Below are 17,141 nucleotides of genomic sequence, written 5' to 3' on the forward strand. Positions count from 1 at the left end.
CAAAGGCAAAAAGGACTGGAGTCCAGAACCCCGCCATAACCTTAACCAGTGGGGATGGGGGAACAACTTCAACGAACTCTAACAAATACTTTAAGCTATGCTTTTGAAGATGTTAATCTCATGTCAAGTCCACTTTACACACAACGTTAAGGGTTTTGGCCAGTGCAACAGCCAAAAACCCCAAACAACGCGACGAACAAGGACAAAAGTCGCCCATTGATTTGTGTGTGTGTGTTCTGTTGGTTTACTGAGTGTCTGTGTGAGTGTGTTGTTTGGTGTTGGCAGAAAAAGTTGTTAAGTTAAAAGGCATTTGAACCGCAGCGGGCAAGGATTTCGGTCAGTGCGCCAGGACGGGGTCTAACAACTTCCTTTGCACGCGCCTCTGAACGGCTCACACAGGACTGACTTGGGATCCAAAGCGACCGACCGTTCGTTCGTCCGTCCATCCGTCCGGCCGGCCAACTAATAATAATTTATCGATCCCCTAGCTAAAGTAGTCACATACGTGGTCGCCCTTCCTATGATTTATGGCTTCCAGCAACTTGGGCGTGCCGAAAAAAAAAAAAACAAAAACGAGGCGAAGAAAGCTGAGAAAAATTGCCAAACATACATGAGGCAAAACGAAGGTGCCAGGCAGACGCCAAATTGGTTTAATGTGTGGTTAGACAACTTATTTAACTGTGTTTTCAAGTGGTTTGCTGGTAGTTTGCTGTGCAGGGACAAAAATGCACACCATAGCACCGCAGTCCACACTCCATTCATGCAAGCACTCAGGTGCTGCCACAATTCATATTTCTCGCCCACATAAATCATGCGATGGCCAAAAAAAAAACAACAACAAAACAAAACGGGTTACCCAATTCGCAATAGTCGGTACATACATAAATCCAATTGTATTTCGCTAGGGGCTAATAGGAGATCTAAAATCAGGGCACACTCACGAAGTACTCGTAAATCAATCGTGCCGTTATCAAGCCGACATTATGACATCATTAAGACAATTATCTATGGTCCCTTTTCGTCCCCCCGGCTGTCCATAACTTCAGATCGTGTGCAAAAACTATTTTAATGGCCATGGCCAAATAACAAAAAATAGATATATATGCGAACTTCAAAGCGAATATCACATAAAATTTTATGAATTATTTCAAATATTTTCAATTACTTCGCGAGGGTCGAGTGTCCGCCGTTTCGCAGCTCGCAAAACTCTCAAGGCAAAAGTGAAAGTCACCCTAGTTAGACAAATGGAAGAGCATAAAAAACCACATAAAGAAATTTATGCGCCATTCAAGCGTGGAACATTAACACATCCTAACATCTAACAACAACTAGGAGCTGGAGGAAGCATCCCATGCTCAACTTGACTTCATAAACAGCACAATGAAAGTAAAACAGGCAACAAGCATGGGAAGAAATTTTCACAAAGATGAAATTTTGATGCTCTAAAATAGATGAGGTTGGAGGGTTTTAAGTTAGAATTTGAAGAACTTTAGAAATCCTTCTAAGCATAATTTGATGAACTTCTTCTTTTCTAAAAATATATAAAATTTTATACATTTTAAAATATAAAATATAAATAGAAGAATTAAAATAAAATGTTCGTAATAAATTCATACAAAATCTAGAATCCATCTTGAACACAATCGGAGCCCGAAGTGTTAATGTCAGATAACTTAAATACATAATTCAACGATTCATATTTTTCTTTCTTTCTCAGACAACAGTCTTGAAAAGGATTTGGGTACCATAAAAGACCTTAGAGAACATTTCTGAACAACTTTGTCCGAATAATCAAACAACCCCGAAGTTAGTGTATGCCAATGTCTATGACTCTTGATGTGCTTAGTGCCAACTGCTTTCATATTTAGCTTGATTAAAATTCAAGAGGTCTTGGTTCAAAAACTAAACTTGTATGTTTTTTGTGTTGACGCTTGAAGTCATAATTTAGCATTTATGGCGCCCATTATTAGAGTGCCGAGGGTGATCTAATAAGCAAAACCAAACCAACCCCGACTCGTCGGCCAGCAATTGAGGGCGCCAAAATCAATTTTGACCAGCTCAGTCGCTGATTAGCCTGCCACATGCAAATAGTCTACATAAAAAAAAAGAAAGAGGGAAGCAGAAGATGCGCAGGATACTCCAACAGGAAGCTATGCTCTGGAGCTCGATGGCATTACTAAGTAAGCTCCGGACATGGCCAGAGAGAGAGAGAACGTGGCAGTGTGGTAAACATGACTGCAACAACTTTACGGCCACAATATAATTTATTCAATGCCATTTGGCCGTTTCGTGGCTCGCACATGACAAGAGCAATTGACATTTTTGTGACTTTTTGAAAACTATAAAATGTGCAATGCTCTCCCCCGGCATTTGAGCCACACACACACAAACACACACAAGTACGAATACGACACAACAAATTCGTCCAGTCCAAGAGGACAGAGAGAGTCAAGCGAGACGAAAGGCGAGGCCAAGTCAAGGCAAGACGTAATGATGACGGGCCATAACGACCACAAAGGAAAAGGAGGACAGCCATATAGGGGGCAGAGGGGAAGAGGTGCAGCGTAGGGACATCGGGATATGTAGGGAGGCAGCTAGCATAAAAGTAACCCACACGAAATTGTTGTTGTTCGACGAAATAATAAAGTTGTGCTTGATTACGTGTATGTGTGTGTATTGTGTGGTTGTGCCTGACTGACTGTGTGTGGTAGTGTGTGTGAGGAGTAAATATCAAATACAACAACAACTAAACTAAAATTGTCAGCGCGTTATATGTAACAGGACTTCCAGGACATTACATATCCCAGGCACAAGCAGCAACAGCAGCAGCACGACAAGTTGCTTCAGATCCGCAAACGGAGCATTCTTTGTGCCACAACCAATACTCCACAAGGACCTCCCACCATTCCATTTGTGCTGCTCGTCAACGGACAACTACAGCAACAGCAACAGTGACAGCGAAAGCAACAGCCGTATGCCGGATATCCTTTTTGACATGTCATTAAATTTTATATACACAATAATTTTTCACAATTTGCTTTATGGCCATTTTAAGAGTCTGCCCCGATGTGTGCACAGAATATAATATACACATCTATAAATATATATGTGTACTACATACATATGCGACTGAAGTCCAAAACAAACAATAACAACAGTTACAAGTGACACTTTATTGAATGTAGACAAATGGTCAAAGTCCCATGGATAAAGCGAAGAAAAAAACGGAGGAGGAATAGAAGGAATCAAGGCAGCTGAACAGGTGAGAAAATTGATGAAAGAAGAAACTTGCTTTGAGGTGATATACTTTGGATTTATTATATAGATAATTTGGGTATTCTGGTATAATTAAAATACTATTTATGACTATTATTTTTAAAGAAAATGGATAGGAGAAATAGGAGAAATCAAAGCAGCTGGACACTTTATTAAAGAAAAAGCTTGATTTAAGGTGATATATTGTACATGGGATTTATTATATAGATAATTTAGGTATTTTGGTATAATTAAAATACTATTTATTGTTTTAATAAATAATGGAGAAATAAGAGAAAACAAGGCAGCTGAACAGGTGAGAGAATTGATTAAAGAAGAAGCTTGCTTTGAGGTGTATATACTAGATAATTTGGGCATTCTGGTATAATTAAAATATTATTTATGACTTTTATTTTAAAAGAAAATGGGTAGGAGAAATATAAGAAATCAAAGCAGCTGCACAGTTGATTAAAGAAGAAGCTTGTTTTAAGGTGATATGCATTGGATTTATTATAAAGATAGATCAGGTATTTTGGTATAATTGAAATACTATTTATTTCTTTAATTAGTAAAGAAAAAGCGCAGCAGATGAGAGAATGGATTAAAGAAGAGCTGATATATAAATGATATAAGAAATATCTAATTTATTAAAACTTTAAATGAAAATATTATTCACAAATTAAATTAGTATAGATATATATACTTCTAAAACCTAAATTCCTTGCGCTAAGGGATATATTTTTGCAATTTATTACCAAATTTTCAAATATTATTAAATCTATTAGAACAAAAAGAAATGCCACATGATACCTTTTTAAAGCCAAATAATGCATAACCAAATTATCAAAAAGTTTACTACATTCAAGATTATTACAAGAAATTCTAAACCGTTTACATTACAAACACACTTTCCTGAAATTTGACAATAAATAATTCGTCTGCCCAATGGCATTTTTTTGTGAAATTATTGGCAATAACATGTTTGTTTATTGTTCAAATACCTCGTTCATAGACCAATAAGCAATCAAGTACTGTCTATAAACAAGAGCAGCTGACACAGATTTCACTCGATGTTAATATCAACATGCTCGATTGAAACTGAACTAAGTTGATTACGATTATTGTTTTATATAATGCTCTTAGATAAAGTCGTTAAATATGTTCCTGTTTATTCCCAAAATATTTTCCGGTTAATTGGCTTAACAATTGTCTTAATCTTTGTGGTAGTGCTCTTTTGTCTAATTAGCTAGATAGAATTTCATTGAGCTGTATATTATTTCTATGTGAATGATTATTGCATGCTTTAAGCTTTGAAATTGTCGAAGACATTTCATTTGAATTTCTAAATCTGACTGCTAATCAGCTTAAGTATCCGAATGTCGATATCAAACCAAGCAGACCACAATATTATTATTGCACAAAGTCTGCTCGTAAAAACTAAACGCTTTGCCCCACAAAAAAAAATGCACACAATAATATCGAGCGAAGGAAACGAAGGAGCATCCAGTTTAGCATACTATATAATTTTACGGTCATTAAATATTATTTCAAAATCGAAGCCACATTCAGACAAACAGACAGTCGGAAGTTAAGCCTTTGTTTGTTGGTTTGTTTTGTTGTCCTGTAAATGTAGCATTGCTGAAATTATACGTTTTATTATGATACACTGAGTGCTGTATGTACTCTTATGTATGTGTGTGTTTGTGTGGCTTACAATCGAATTGGCATTATGTGGCATTACAGGAAACCAAAGCAACCCGAATCGAAGTGAAGTAAAGTGAATGCTAAAGCTCAAGCTACTCGTAGAGTACACAAGAAGGAGCAAAGGCAATCGTCGTCCTTCAGCATGCAAAAGTGAACTTGAAAAGGCTTCGGTACGGCGACATGCCACACAAAAAGCCAGTCAATGATACCGAGACACTCAGACAGACAAAGTGCTAGTGAAGCTTCTGCTGCATGCAACCATCGAATGTCCTTTACCCAACACCGAGACCGAGACCGAGGCCGAGGACTATCATATGTAGTTGTAAACCAGAGCCAACTCACTCTTTGGCAATAAAGGAAATCTTCTTACAAAACATTCGCTTAAGTTTATTCAAACAAACTTAGATAACACACATAGCGAGCACAGCGGGGGAGGAGGCAGAGGGGAACACTCGTGAACTTCCTGCTCCTTGTCGATGTGGCAGAGACAAAGACGCTTCAATCAGTCAAGCGGAATAAGCAGCACCGCACGAGCTGCGCCGCAGTCTAGTAGGAACTTTTTCACCCCACACAACTTCGACTTCGACTTCGAGAGTTGGAGACCATGCTCCACCTACATATGTATGTATGTATGTATGTGTGTGTGGTTGTAGTGGGTGTCCACCTCTTCTTCCAATTACAATGTCTTTTGTTTTATATACGAGTATTTGACTCTTAGCCAAGGGTAAATGCTTCGCTCACTTTCTCTCTCATTTCATTTTGGTTTTTCGGCCATTTTCTGTATAGAGCAGTATTTGTGCTACGTTTGCTCGGATTAAATGTATGACCGAGCAGCCAGTTCAAAACCATGATTACACTTCAATCTATTCTTTTTGGCTTGACAGTATGTGTGTGTGTCTCCCATTTTCCCTTTTTGCCCATTTTGTTTTATGTCTAGTCCTCATCTCGTTCTCCCCCAAAATCGGGAGGGGGAACAAAAAAATAGCATTGTGTTGAGAAAAATGCGTTTCAAAGAGATATAAAATGTTAACATGACCGAAAGACTACGTGGAAGAGCTAAAATGCTCGTCTCCACCCATTGCCCAATGGATATAAAACATTGAATTTAATCAAAAAGGATTTAGCTGTGGGTGTCTCTGAGTAACTCTATGTGTGTGTGTGTGAGAGGGTGACTGAGCAATGGGTTACTTTGCCTTGACCTTGCTTTGCCGTGCCTTGACAGCATTCCGCGTTGCCACGTGCCACAGCGACTCACGCTAGTGGCCATAAAGATAAATAAAGCAATGCGATTTCTACTACTATATTTACAACCACATGTGTATGCCGTAGTTGTAGTCGTAATAGCCTTGTGTGAGTGCAACGACGTTATTCCACAGTAATTGTGCTGTAAAAAGAAGTAATAACTATTGAATTCAATCATTTGTCGATAAATTGGTTAATAAGCAAGGAAGCTGATTAGAAGAGTTATACTAGTAGTATTTGTAGTTGTAATTTTAAATTAATTTAATTAATAAAAATAATAGAAATACAAAATAATAATAGGAACACATTCGAACTGTAACCATATTCAATTTATATTCATATTTTTATTTAACATTTGTAAACTATTTTGTTCTAATACCATTTCTTACTTAACAGATTCAAAATAGAACCAAAAACAATAATTAATCATAGTGTGAAGCAAGAAATATGATATTTTGATAATACTTACATACATTTTATACACTAAATTTCTTCAATTAATAAATTTCATGCTCATAATTCCAATCAACAACTCTACAAATAAACCTCGCTTGCTTATCAAAAAACCATTGCATACTTTTATGCGTCAGAAAAAAAACAAAACCTGAATAAATCGCGGCGCTTGCTCTTCGAGCTCTTAAACTTTTCAACCAACTTGCAGATAATTAAGCATTTTAAAGAGATCATTAGCAGAGTTTTTTACAATGCTGCAGTTGTTTGACTATGGCAGAACTTTTAAGTGCAGCTCAAACTGCGTGCCGGCGTGCAGTTTAAAAATAACAAAAGTGTGCAGTGAAAAAGAAACCGCAGCACGTATGGCTGCGACTTGTAATTCATTTACTATCGCCGCGTATGCTTAGCAGCCAACTTTATTCCATCCGCGCTTTCATAACTCAGTTTGCAATACAAAAGCGTCGGCAGCCACTTTGCAAAAAAAAGCATTGCATGCTTTTAGGCTGTGACGGTAAAGTAAAGTCAAAGGCAAAGTAAATGTCGTCTGCGGCCGCCATTTTGAGATTGTGGAAGCAAAAAAAGATTTGAAGTAATTTGCAGCCAATACATAATTAAGTTATTGCGACTACAACAAAACGAGAGTCAACAGCTAACCAAATTATCTAAGCTGCAGCGGAAGCGGCGTCGCCCTCTCAAAAGCGGCAGCAAAGAAAAAAGTCAAGGAGTGAGTTAGACAACGCAGCCAACCAACCAGTTGCAAGGATCGGAGTGTATGTGTGTGTGTGTGTGTGTGTTGCTGGCCAACCACCACGGCGTGGCATTTATGGCAATAGAGTGGCGATGCGTGCACCAAAATCTGACTACGTATTTGCCAGACGGTAGACGGACCCCTGCTCGAATTGTAAAATTATATTTCCTATGGGCGGTATTTTGAGTCCCGCCTCCAGCAGCAACACACACACACACACAACTGCCAACGATTGCTCAGACGTTATAATTTGTAATCACGTTGAGTGCAGCGGCAACGCCAGCCAAGGGGGTTGTCCAGCCTACCCCTTTTAGCTGCCCCTCCCCCTTCTTCGCCTTCGACTCCGGACTTCGACCGACGGCTGCAGCCGGCTGTGGCAAGTGGTTGTTGATGCTTAGCAAGGTCTTAGCTGTTATTACGCTCATGTGTCACTTTTACAGTCCTGCCACACCATATGCGTCTCTGTCTGTGTGTGTAATCTATGCCTGTGTTTGTGTGTGTGTGTGTGTTGCTGCACTGTTCATATTTTATTCAGCATCAGGCTGCTCTTGTGGATTTCCAACTGTTGCTATCGCACTTACTATCGCTCTCACTATTCCGCTCTCTTTCGCACTCTCTATCGTTATACATTCATATATATCCTTCTCGCTCGCGCTGGCATTTTTTATGGTGTCTGCAGACATTTTGCCAAGTTAATCTCCGGTTTGTTTTTCTGATAATGGGTTTGTCAACGCTACTTTGTGAGGCCCTCTATTTGAGCATGAGTTCATCTCTCGCTCTCAGTGTGGGTGTGTGTGTATGTGTGGGTGTGTGTTTGTGTGTGTGTGGGTGTCTCTCTATATACATATTTAAATACGTGTGTATTTATGCAATTGTAGTTGTAATGTCTGTCCAGCTTGAACGCCGCCTGTTGGTTTGCCAACAAAAAATGCAATTGAATAAAGCGATAATGACTAGAAAATACCCTGTAAACTTAGTAACAACTATATTCATTTTAGGATTTTAGCCCGAAGTCATTTGTCGCCTTGGCTCAGCCAATTGAAATAAGAATTTCTTTTAGGATCATCAAATCTAGGCTTAAAATTAACTTGACTATTCTGAGATTGAAGTCGAAAGCTTACTTTTAAAACAAGTCAAATCTCATTTCTATCAGAAAAATGTTTTCATAATTCATTGTTAAATACAAAAAAAAAAAACTATGAATGCAATATTATAAATAAAATATCTCATTTCTTTGAACCGAACGATTAAATTTACAATATTTTTAGAGTAAAACTTTAAGATGTTAATTATTTGATACCAAAATATACACATTTTATCAGAGAAAATCTTTAATTTTTGAATTATGTGATACAAAAATCTTCAATCAATTAATATTCAATCAATCTTCAATTAATAACTTAATCTGAAATTAACTTAAATTCTAAATGAAATATTTTAAATGTGATAAATGCAGTTATTAAAGATTTAAATTTCCTAATTAAAACAGTATGACAAATATAATTTCATTATAACACAAAAAGACTTTCTAAATAAAATCAAAAATTTTATTTTCCAAACTTCAAGATGATATGAAAAATTAATATTATAATTTAAACATTGAGTAATATGCAACTTAGACTAACTTATCTAATCTCTTATAGAATATTCCAAAGCTATAAAAATCCCTAAAATTTTCAAATTTGTGACAACATTTTTAAACTTTTGAACTATATTTTCAACCAATAATTTTATATTATGTTTCTTTTCCTTTAAATGAATTTAGTAAAAGACAAAATTAAAGTTCTTTAAATTGAGAGAGAGTATTCTAAGAAAATGTGATCAAATATTTTCAATTTTTTTTTAAATATGTAAATTTATAAATAATATATACAATGACTAAGACTATTGATTAGTTATTAAAGTAAAGTATTAAAGTAAAACATTATTATTAGTTTGAAGTCCTCAGTCTCGCATCTCATTACAATATAAAAATGTATTCGTTAATCCCATAAAATAATAATAATGACATCATTATTATCATAATTGTATTTTATTTGTACTTTTATTGAATTTAAATTTGTATAAAGTCAGACAACCGAAACTCATTCAAATGTAAATGCGCAAAACTCTTAAATGAAATTATTTACTAATAATGAAATCTTTTGCGAAATTGCGTTTCGGAACTACCCTTCAAGGTGTTGACTTTGTGTGCACTTGGCAAATATTTGTAGCAACTCCTATTGAAATGCTCGGCTCGTTGGCAACGCAATAATGTTAAAATGGTGTTGCTTTATTCCAGCCCTGCCACGCCCACAAATTTAAGAATGTTACCGCCCCTCAAATTAATCAAGCTGCTGTTGTAATTTTTGAGCTGCGAAAATGTTGTGTTGGATGTGTTGTCTGTGCTCTGTTTGTTGCGTGCCTCAATTTTCGGCTGCTGCACTTTCCACAACAAGGTTGCCACACACACACACACACACACACACACACACACACACACACACACACACACACACACACACACACACACACACACACACACACACACACACACACACACACACACACACACACACACACACACACACACACACACACACACACACACACACACACACACACACACACACACACACACACACACACACACACACACACACACACACACACACACACACACACACACACACACACACACACACACACACACACACACACACACACACACACACACACACACACACACACACACACACACACACACACACACACACACACACACACACACACACACACACACACACACACACACACACACACACACACACACACACACACACACACACACACACACACACACACACACACACACACACACACACACACACACACACACACACACACACACACACACACACACACACACACACACACACACACACACACACACACACACACACACACACACACACACACACACACACACACACACACACACACACACACACACACACACACACACACACACACACACACACACACACACACACACACACACACACACACACACACACACACACACACACACACACACACACACACACACACACACACACACACACACACACACACACACACACACACACACACACACACACACACACACACACACACACACACACACACACACACACACACACACACACACACGCACACACACACACACCCACACACACACACACACACACACACACACACACACACACACACACACACACACACACACACACACACACACACACACACACACACACACACACACACACACACACACACACACACACACACACACACACACACAACACACACACACACACACCACACACACACACACACACACACACACACACACACACACACACACACACACACACACACACACACACACACACACACACACACACACACACACACACACACACACACACACACACACACACACACACACACACACACACACACACACACACACACACACACACACACACACACACACACACACACACACACACACACACACACACACACACACACACACACACACACACACACACACACACACACACACACACACACACACACACACACACACACACACACACACACACACACACACACACACACACACACACACACACACACACACACACACACACACACACACACACACACACACACACACACACACACACACACACACACACACACACACACACACACACACACACACACACACACACACACACACACACACACACACACACACACACACACACACACACACACACACACACACACACACACACACACACACACACACACACACACACACACACACACACACACACACACACACACACACACACACACACACACACACACACACACACACACACACACACACACACACACACACACACACACACACACACACACACACACACACACACACACACACACACACACACACACACACACACACACACACACACACACACACACACACACACACACACACACACACACACACACACACACACACACACACACACACACACACACACACACACACACACACACACACACACACACACACACACACACACACACACACACACACACACACACACACACACACACACACACACACACACACACACACACACACACACACACACACACACACACACACACACACACACACACACACACACACACACACACACACACACACACACACACACACACACACACACATACACGCACACACACACACACACACACATACACGCACACACACACACACACACACATACAACTCTATACACCTGCTGCAGACGCATACGTGACATTGCCGAAGGGTTTAAGATGAGAAGGTGGAAGAAGGAGTAAAGTACTTATGCAGCTGCTTGAACTGTTCTTGGGCTCAGAGCAGCTGTTAAGCAAAAGCTGCAGCTGATTTTGACAAGCTCAATTAGGAATCGGACATGGGACACACGATTCTACAGCAGGAGAGGCACTTAAATGGTCTTTGCGATTGGCTTGCGAGAATTACGCCGTGCATTCGACAACAATAATAAAAGGCTGCGTTAAATTAATTGCACTTTTAAGCAGATTGCAACTTGTTAAACAAGCCAAGCACAGCGCAGCTCAGACGAAGGCAGAGGCAACTCAACGCAAACCAAGCGAAGGCAGGTCAACAACAGAGCTTGCGTTAATAGCTGCAGCTTAAGGCAAACTCATACCTTGGATGTTGTTGGTGGTGGCCAAGCACATCAAGTTGGGTCGGGGTTGACTTCAATTGCACGCACACACAGGTACGAGTGTGGTGTGGCATGCCACCCACACACCCACACGTTGCACTTAAGATGATAATCATGTTTACGTGGCGCAAGTTAAATTGCTAACGTAATGGACTAACAGCAGGTGAAGAGCAGTTGCCATGGCTCTTTTGCTGCTGCTTCTGTTGCTGCTGCTGTCAGCGGCACATTTCGGTTAGCTGCTGCTGTTGCTCCTTGCAAGTGGCCAACAAGGCTGGGCAAAAAACCATTTATTTGGAGCGTAGCAGGGCCAGAACAGACCCATGAGAGCGAAGAGAGAGATCTCGTGTGGTGTGTGCGCTTCATTGGACAACTGAATATGCAAATTGAATTGAGCGTATTATCGACAAAGGCAGCGACGTTGCCAACTGCAGGTAAGCCCAGTCACTACTCCCGAGCTACCCCGAGCCAATGGGCCATCGACATCAGCATCAACATCAACATGAACATCAACATAATCGCTCAAGCCAAGGGCTTTTGGCTCGGATTGCCGAGCAAAGATGGCAGCGCCAAATGGTGCACAAAATTAAAATTTTAATGCCGAGCAGCTGCTGCTGCTTGTTTGCGCTTTTGACGCAAACAATAGCACGGACGCTAAGCAGCAGCTCCTTTCCCATGTGCTGCTCAAATGGCATCAAAAATCATTGCATACTTTCGAGCTGCACATGAATACCAAAAACCATTGCCTGCTTTCAGGCGGCGTATGCAAAACTTTACATGCAATTGTTGTTAATTGAGTTTTATGCTAGTTAAATGTACATAAAACATATTATATATAAAAACTGTAACCGTACAACACAAAATTGTGTTAGTGATAGAAGTTTGCACATTGCAAAATTGCATTCTTCTTGCGTGTTCGCCGCCGTTGTTAACTTTAAATTATTGCATACTTTGCGGCCGCACCTGTTAAATTAACTTAGCATTGCATGCACTGCTCTCTCTCTTTTGCTTCCGCTCTCTCTCTACGTTCGTTCTCACGCGTGTCGTTGCTTGTTGATTGACGCACGTAAACAAAAAGTACGCTAAGTGCCACAGACAAGGCATGGAGAACCTATACAACAATCCATTTACTCGCCTAGTCTCCGCCGGGCAATGAAACCGTTGGCCAGTCAACGTTGAGCACTGCGTCCGAGCGGCCGCGGTATTCACTCAACAAAAGCAAAAACAAGAAAAACAAAAAAAAAAACAATAACCAAACAAAAATCGCCGCAACGAACAAAACGCAAAAAGCAAAGAGAAAACTTTATACTTTTCGAACAAAACACAACACGAAAAAAAAAACATTATAAAATTAACGCTATGTAAAAACGGCAAAAAGCTAAACAAATTGGACAACTGGTGGCACAGTGGTTGTCATCAACGTTGCACCAACCGAAAAACACAATACGAAAAAAAATAAAGGGCAGCATAATGACAACAACAACAACAACAACGACAACAATTAACGGCAGCAATGCGGTGCAACAACGTCGCCAGCTGCTGCGCAATGTGGAAAGCTTGCGCGGTCGTGTGCGTCAAGTGCTAAAATGTGTTATTAATTTACACATTGAATTTTTGGTAATTGAACAAAAAAATACATACGAGAAAAAATCATATATCGAAAAGCTTACAGCAGAAAAAAAGAGAGGCAGCGCACAAAAGTCATTTGACATCAAATTGTAATTCGTGTCGCATGTCGAGTGCATAATTCATGAAGACAAAAAATGTACTGAGAGTGCGAGAGAGCGGAAGGGAAAGAGACAGTGCTATGGTGGGTAAGGGTGTGTGAGGGGGTGAGGGATAGTACAAGCGACAGCATTGAATAACGAACGAATAACAGCATTTGTTGTTGAAAGCTCTCGACAGCTGATATGACAAACCGGTAGACAGCAATTTGAATTTGACAATTCAACTCTTCAGCTCTTCTATTATTTGTATTTGTATTTGTAAATATTTGTGTGATCGCCTTATCAGTTCTCAGGCTTTCATTATACCCTGTTGTGCATCTATGGGGCAGAGATAAAGACGTGAGTGATACCTCAGACAGTAAGCGATGCATATGTGGGTATATTCTTTGATTAGCTGGAATGTGCAGACTTCCGCATTAATCAAAATAATATTTGAAAAGTCCATTCTTAGGAGTGTCGGTATAGATAAAGTCGATATTAACACATTCCTGTAAGGGAGGCGGTATTTTTCCACAATATAGATACCAATTTTCTTCATTTTGATTGTCATTTCCTTTCTTTGCATTTGAAATTTGAACCTTAAGAATCTATTTCTAAATTTCTAGATTGAGATATATTGGGGGTTTGTTTTGTAGATCAGGATTTTCATGATTAAATTTTATTATTTTATTAATTATGATTAAATTTTTTATTATATTATTATATTATTAAATTTTATTATTTTATTATTAGTAGTAGTAATTTATAATGATCCTTAAAGAAACCCAATTTGTGTTTTGTAGATTGTGATTTTCGTGATCTAATTTACTAATAGTAATCTTAAGAATCAATCTATAACGATTCTTAAACAAAAGAAATCAATTAATATTCCTAAATATTTCTTAATATAGATTGAAATTTATTTTGAGATTTAATTTTTAACCAGAACATTTTTCCAATCAACTCTTGAGTAAAATTTAATACACTTTTTAATTGAAAATAAAAACAATTTTAAAAATCTCAAACTTTGTGGCTTTTGACCTATTGATTGATAAAAAAAAAATACCTTTTACATAAACCACATCAAACCATTAATAGATTTCATTATATATTCCCTGATCCGTCAGATTTTTTTTAATAAAATTCATAATGACTATTACATAACCTTTTACACCTTCAAATTTTAATCAGATGTCTTTAAAGCTAAATTGAAATAGTAATCTTGGTTGGGATTTATTAAAATAAGGTTTTGAAATCAGGTATATAATTTCACAACAACCTCAACATTGAACAGCATATGACACTCTACAGCATATCTCTTAGTTGCGCTATCAGTTCTTTTGTTTTTTACGCTTGACTCTCTCTGCGTTATCGTTCCTTGGGGTTTCATTTGCAGTTATCAGCTCAGCCTGCTTGCTGCTTATCACTAGAATGTCACAAATGCAACAGCACTTGTTGCACTACCCCGCTTTTAACCCTCCTCCTCCGCACTCTCACTTACTACGATTATTATTATATACGGCATTTTACAGTCTTTGCATGACTGTTAACAGTTGCGACACAGATTTCGAACAAGTTAATGCAATTATAACGTGTTATTGGGGCCGACATTTTACTTGGACAATATAGAGCAAGTTAAGTCCGACACAGGTGTTTTGTCTATGATTAAAAATCCCAAACTAATGGCATGAGTTAAGAGACTGACTTGACCCACTGTAAAAGAATCGGTTAACATGCATTGTGACATGAGCTTAGCTTGCGAGGTTCAGAGCATTTGCTAATTGAGTGCTAATTGGACAGCTAAAGAGGCAAACGGGGCAGAAAGATATTTAGTTCTAGGCATATTTTTGTGTCTGAAATCGGAGACGCTAACGACGAATGCACATTGTGCTAACATTGTAATAGACCACAGTGGGAATGACAGTTAACAAGGTTTAGGCCCGGACGTAACGCTGACGCAGTCATTTGATACCTCTGCAGCTTAACAAATCGAGCAAAATAAGCGATTTTTGCAACTAATCTAATTTGAAATTTACACCAAACACAACAAATAAAATAAAATCACAACAGGTGCTCGAATCAAATGTGGCCGTGCTGCTTGACGAGGTGCGTTCCCTCAACGATGACTTTGCGGAAGTGGAGCGATTGGATCGATTAATCGATACACTGCGTGATTATAACGGTCCCACCATTTGCCATGAGTGGCCATATCCTTTGATCTTCAAGGGCACCGTCGACAAGGCACAAATACTCAACGAAGAACTCGAACTTGAACTGGATCTGGATCTGAAACTGGAACTGGAGGTGGCCAAGCAGCTGCAGCTGAGTGCGAGTGAGACGACTAGTCGACGCAGGCCACGAACAAAGCTCTTGCGGTTCACAGGAACTAGAAAAGCCAATGGAACTGGCAAAAGCTGACTTCTAGTATTAAATCACTTGTATGTGTGTGCGTGCGTGTGTGTGTGTGTGTTAAATGAATGTGCTTACCTCAAATTCATACATATTTGATGTGTTGCTGCCAGTTGCTTGTGGTAAACAAAAACAAAAACAACACTAACAACGAAAAAATACCAAAAAATATACTTAAGTATATAAATGTCAAGTTGACTTGTTAGCGGTTTTTTGTTTCTGGGCGTTTAATTTACTGCGGTCAATGGGGGCCGCAATTGCTTTTGAAATATTGATATATTTAGCTGCCGTATCCACTGTGCACACTCTACGCCTCCCTCTCTGCCCGTCAACCGCAGGCGTCGCATTTTGCGATTTTTGCGGTGATGAATTTGACACGCAATTGTGCTTGAGATTGAGCTGTGAGTGGCCACCGCGCTCCCCCTCCCACCTCGCCACAACAGACGCAACAAGTTACCGCATCTAATTAAAATGCCCTCATACGCAGATCCTTTGTAATGGAGCAACAAAAACAAAAACAACAACAGCAACAGCAGCTACTTCAGCAGTCAAGTGAATGGCAAAAGTGAAAACATCAAGTGTTGTCGCCGTGTTCTTTGGCTACTGATTAATTATGAATAAGGGCAGCAACAACAAATGTTGCGCGTGTGTGCGAATGTTGCCATTTGCTATGAATTATTCATAAAGGTATTATCAGCTTTTTACAGCGCGTTGCCAGACTGATTAAATTGCTCATCGTCCAGGCGTCGCTGCAGCAGCAGCACCAACAGAGCTAATGATTATATGTACGCACACATACACAATAGCGCCCTCCCTCTTGGG

The 17,141-nt window shown here is 39.3% G+C and overlaps 1 protein-coding gene across 1 annotated transcript; it reads left to right on the top strand.

Annotated features, from left to right (window-relative positions):
• Positions 1-13,362: 13,362 nt before the first annotated feature.
• Positions 13,363-16,512, top strand: LOC117571452 (uncharacterized). Its single transcript, XM_034253599.2, has 2 exons — positions 13,363-13,821; positions 15,981-16,512. Exons 1-2 carry the CDS (start codon positions 13,675-13,677, stop codon positions 16,326-16,328), a joined length of 495 nt encoding a protein of 164 aa, XP_034109490.1. The 5' UTR covers positions 13,363-13,674; the 3' UTR covers positions 16,329-16,512.
• Positions 16,513-17,141: the final 629 nt, after the last annotated feature.

This window comes from Drosophila albomicans, chromosome 3 (assembly GCF_009650485.2).
Source record: "Drosophila albomicans strain 15112-1751.03 chromosome 3, ASM965048v2, whole genome shotgun sequence".
In the NCBI taxonomy this organism is placed as follows: domain Eukaryota; kingdom Metazoa; phylum Arthropoda; class Insecta; order Diptera; family Drosophilidae; genus Drosophila; species Drosophila albomicans.

Excerpts from the sequence above, each read along its gene's own strand:
- LOC117571452 (XM_034253599.2), top strand. The coding sequence starts at position 13,675 with ATGACAACAACAACAACAACAACGACAACAATTAACGGCAGCAATGCG. Across the intron at positions 13,822-15,980 it reads ATTTACACATTGAATTTTTG|GTGCTCGAATCAAATGTGGC; the intron begins GTAATTGAACAA and ends AAATCACAACAG.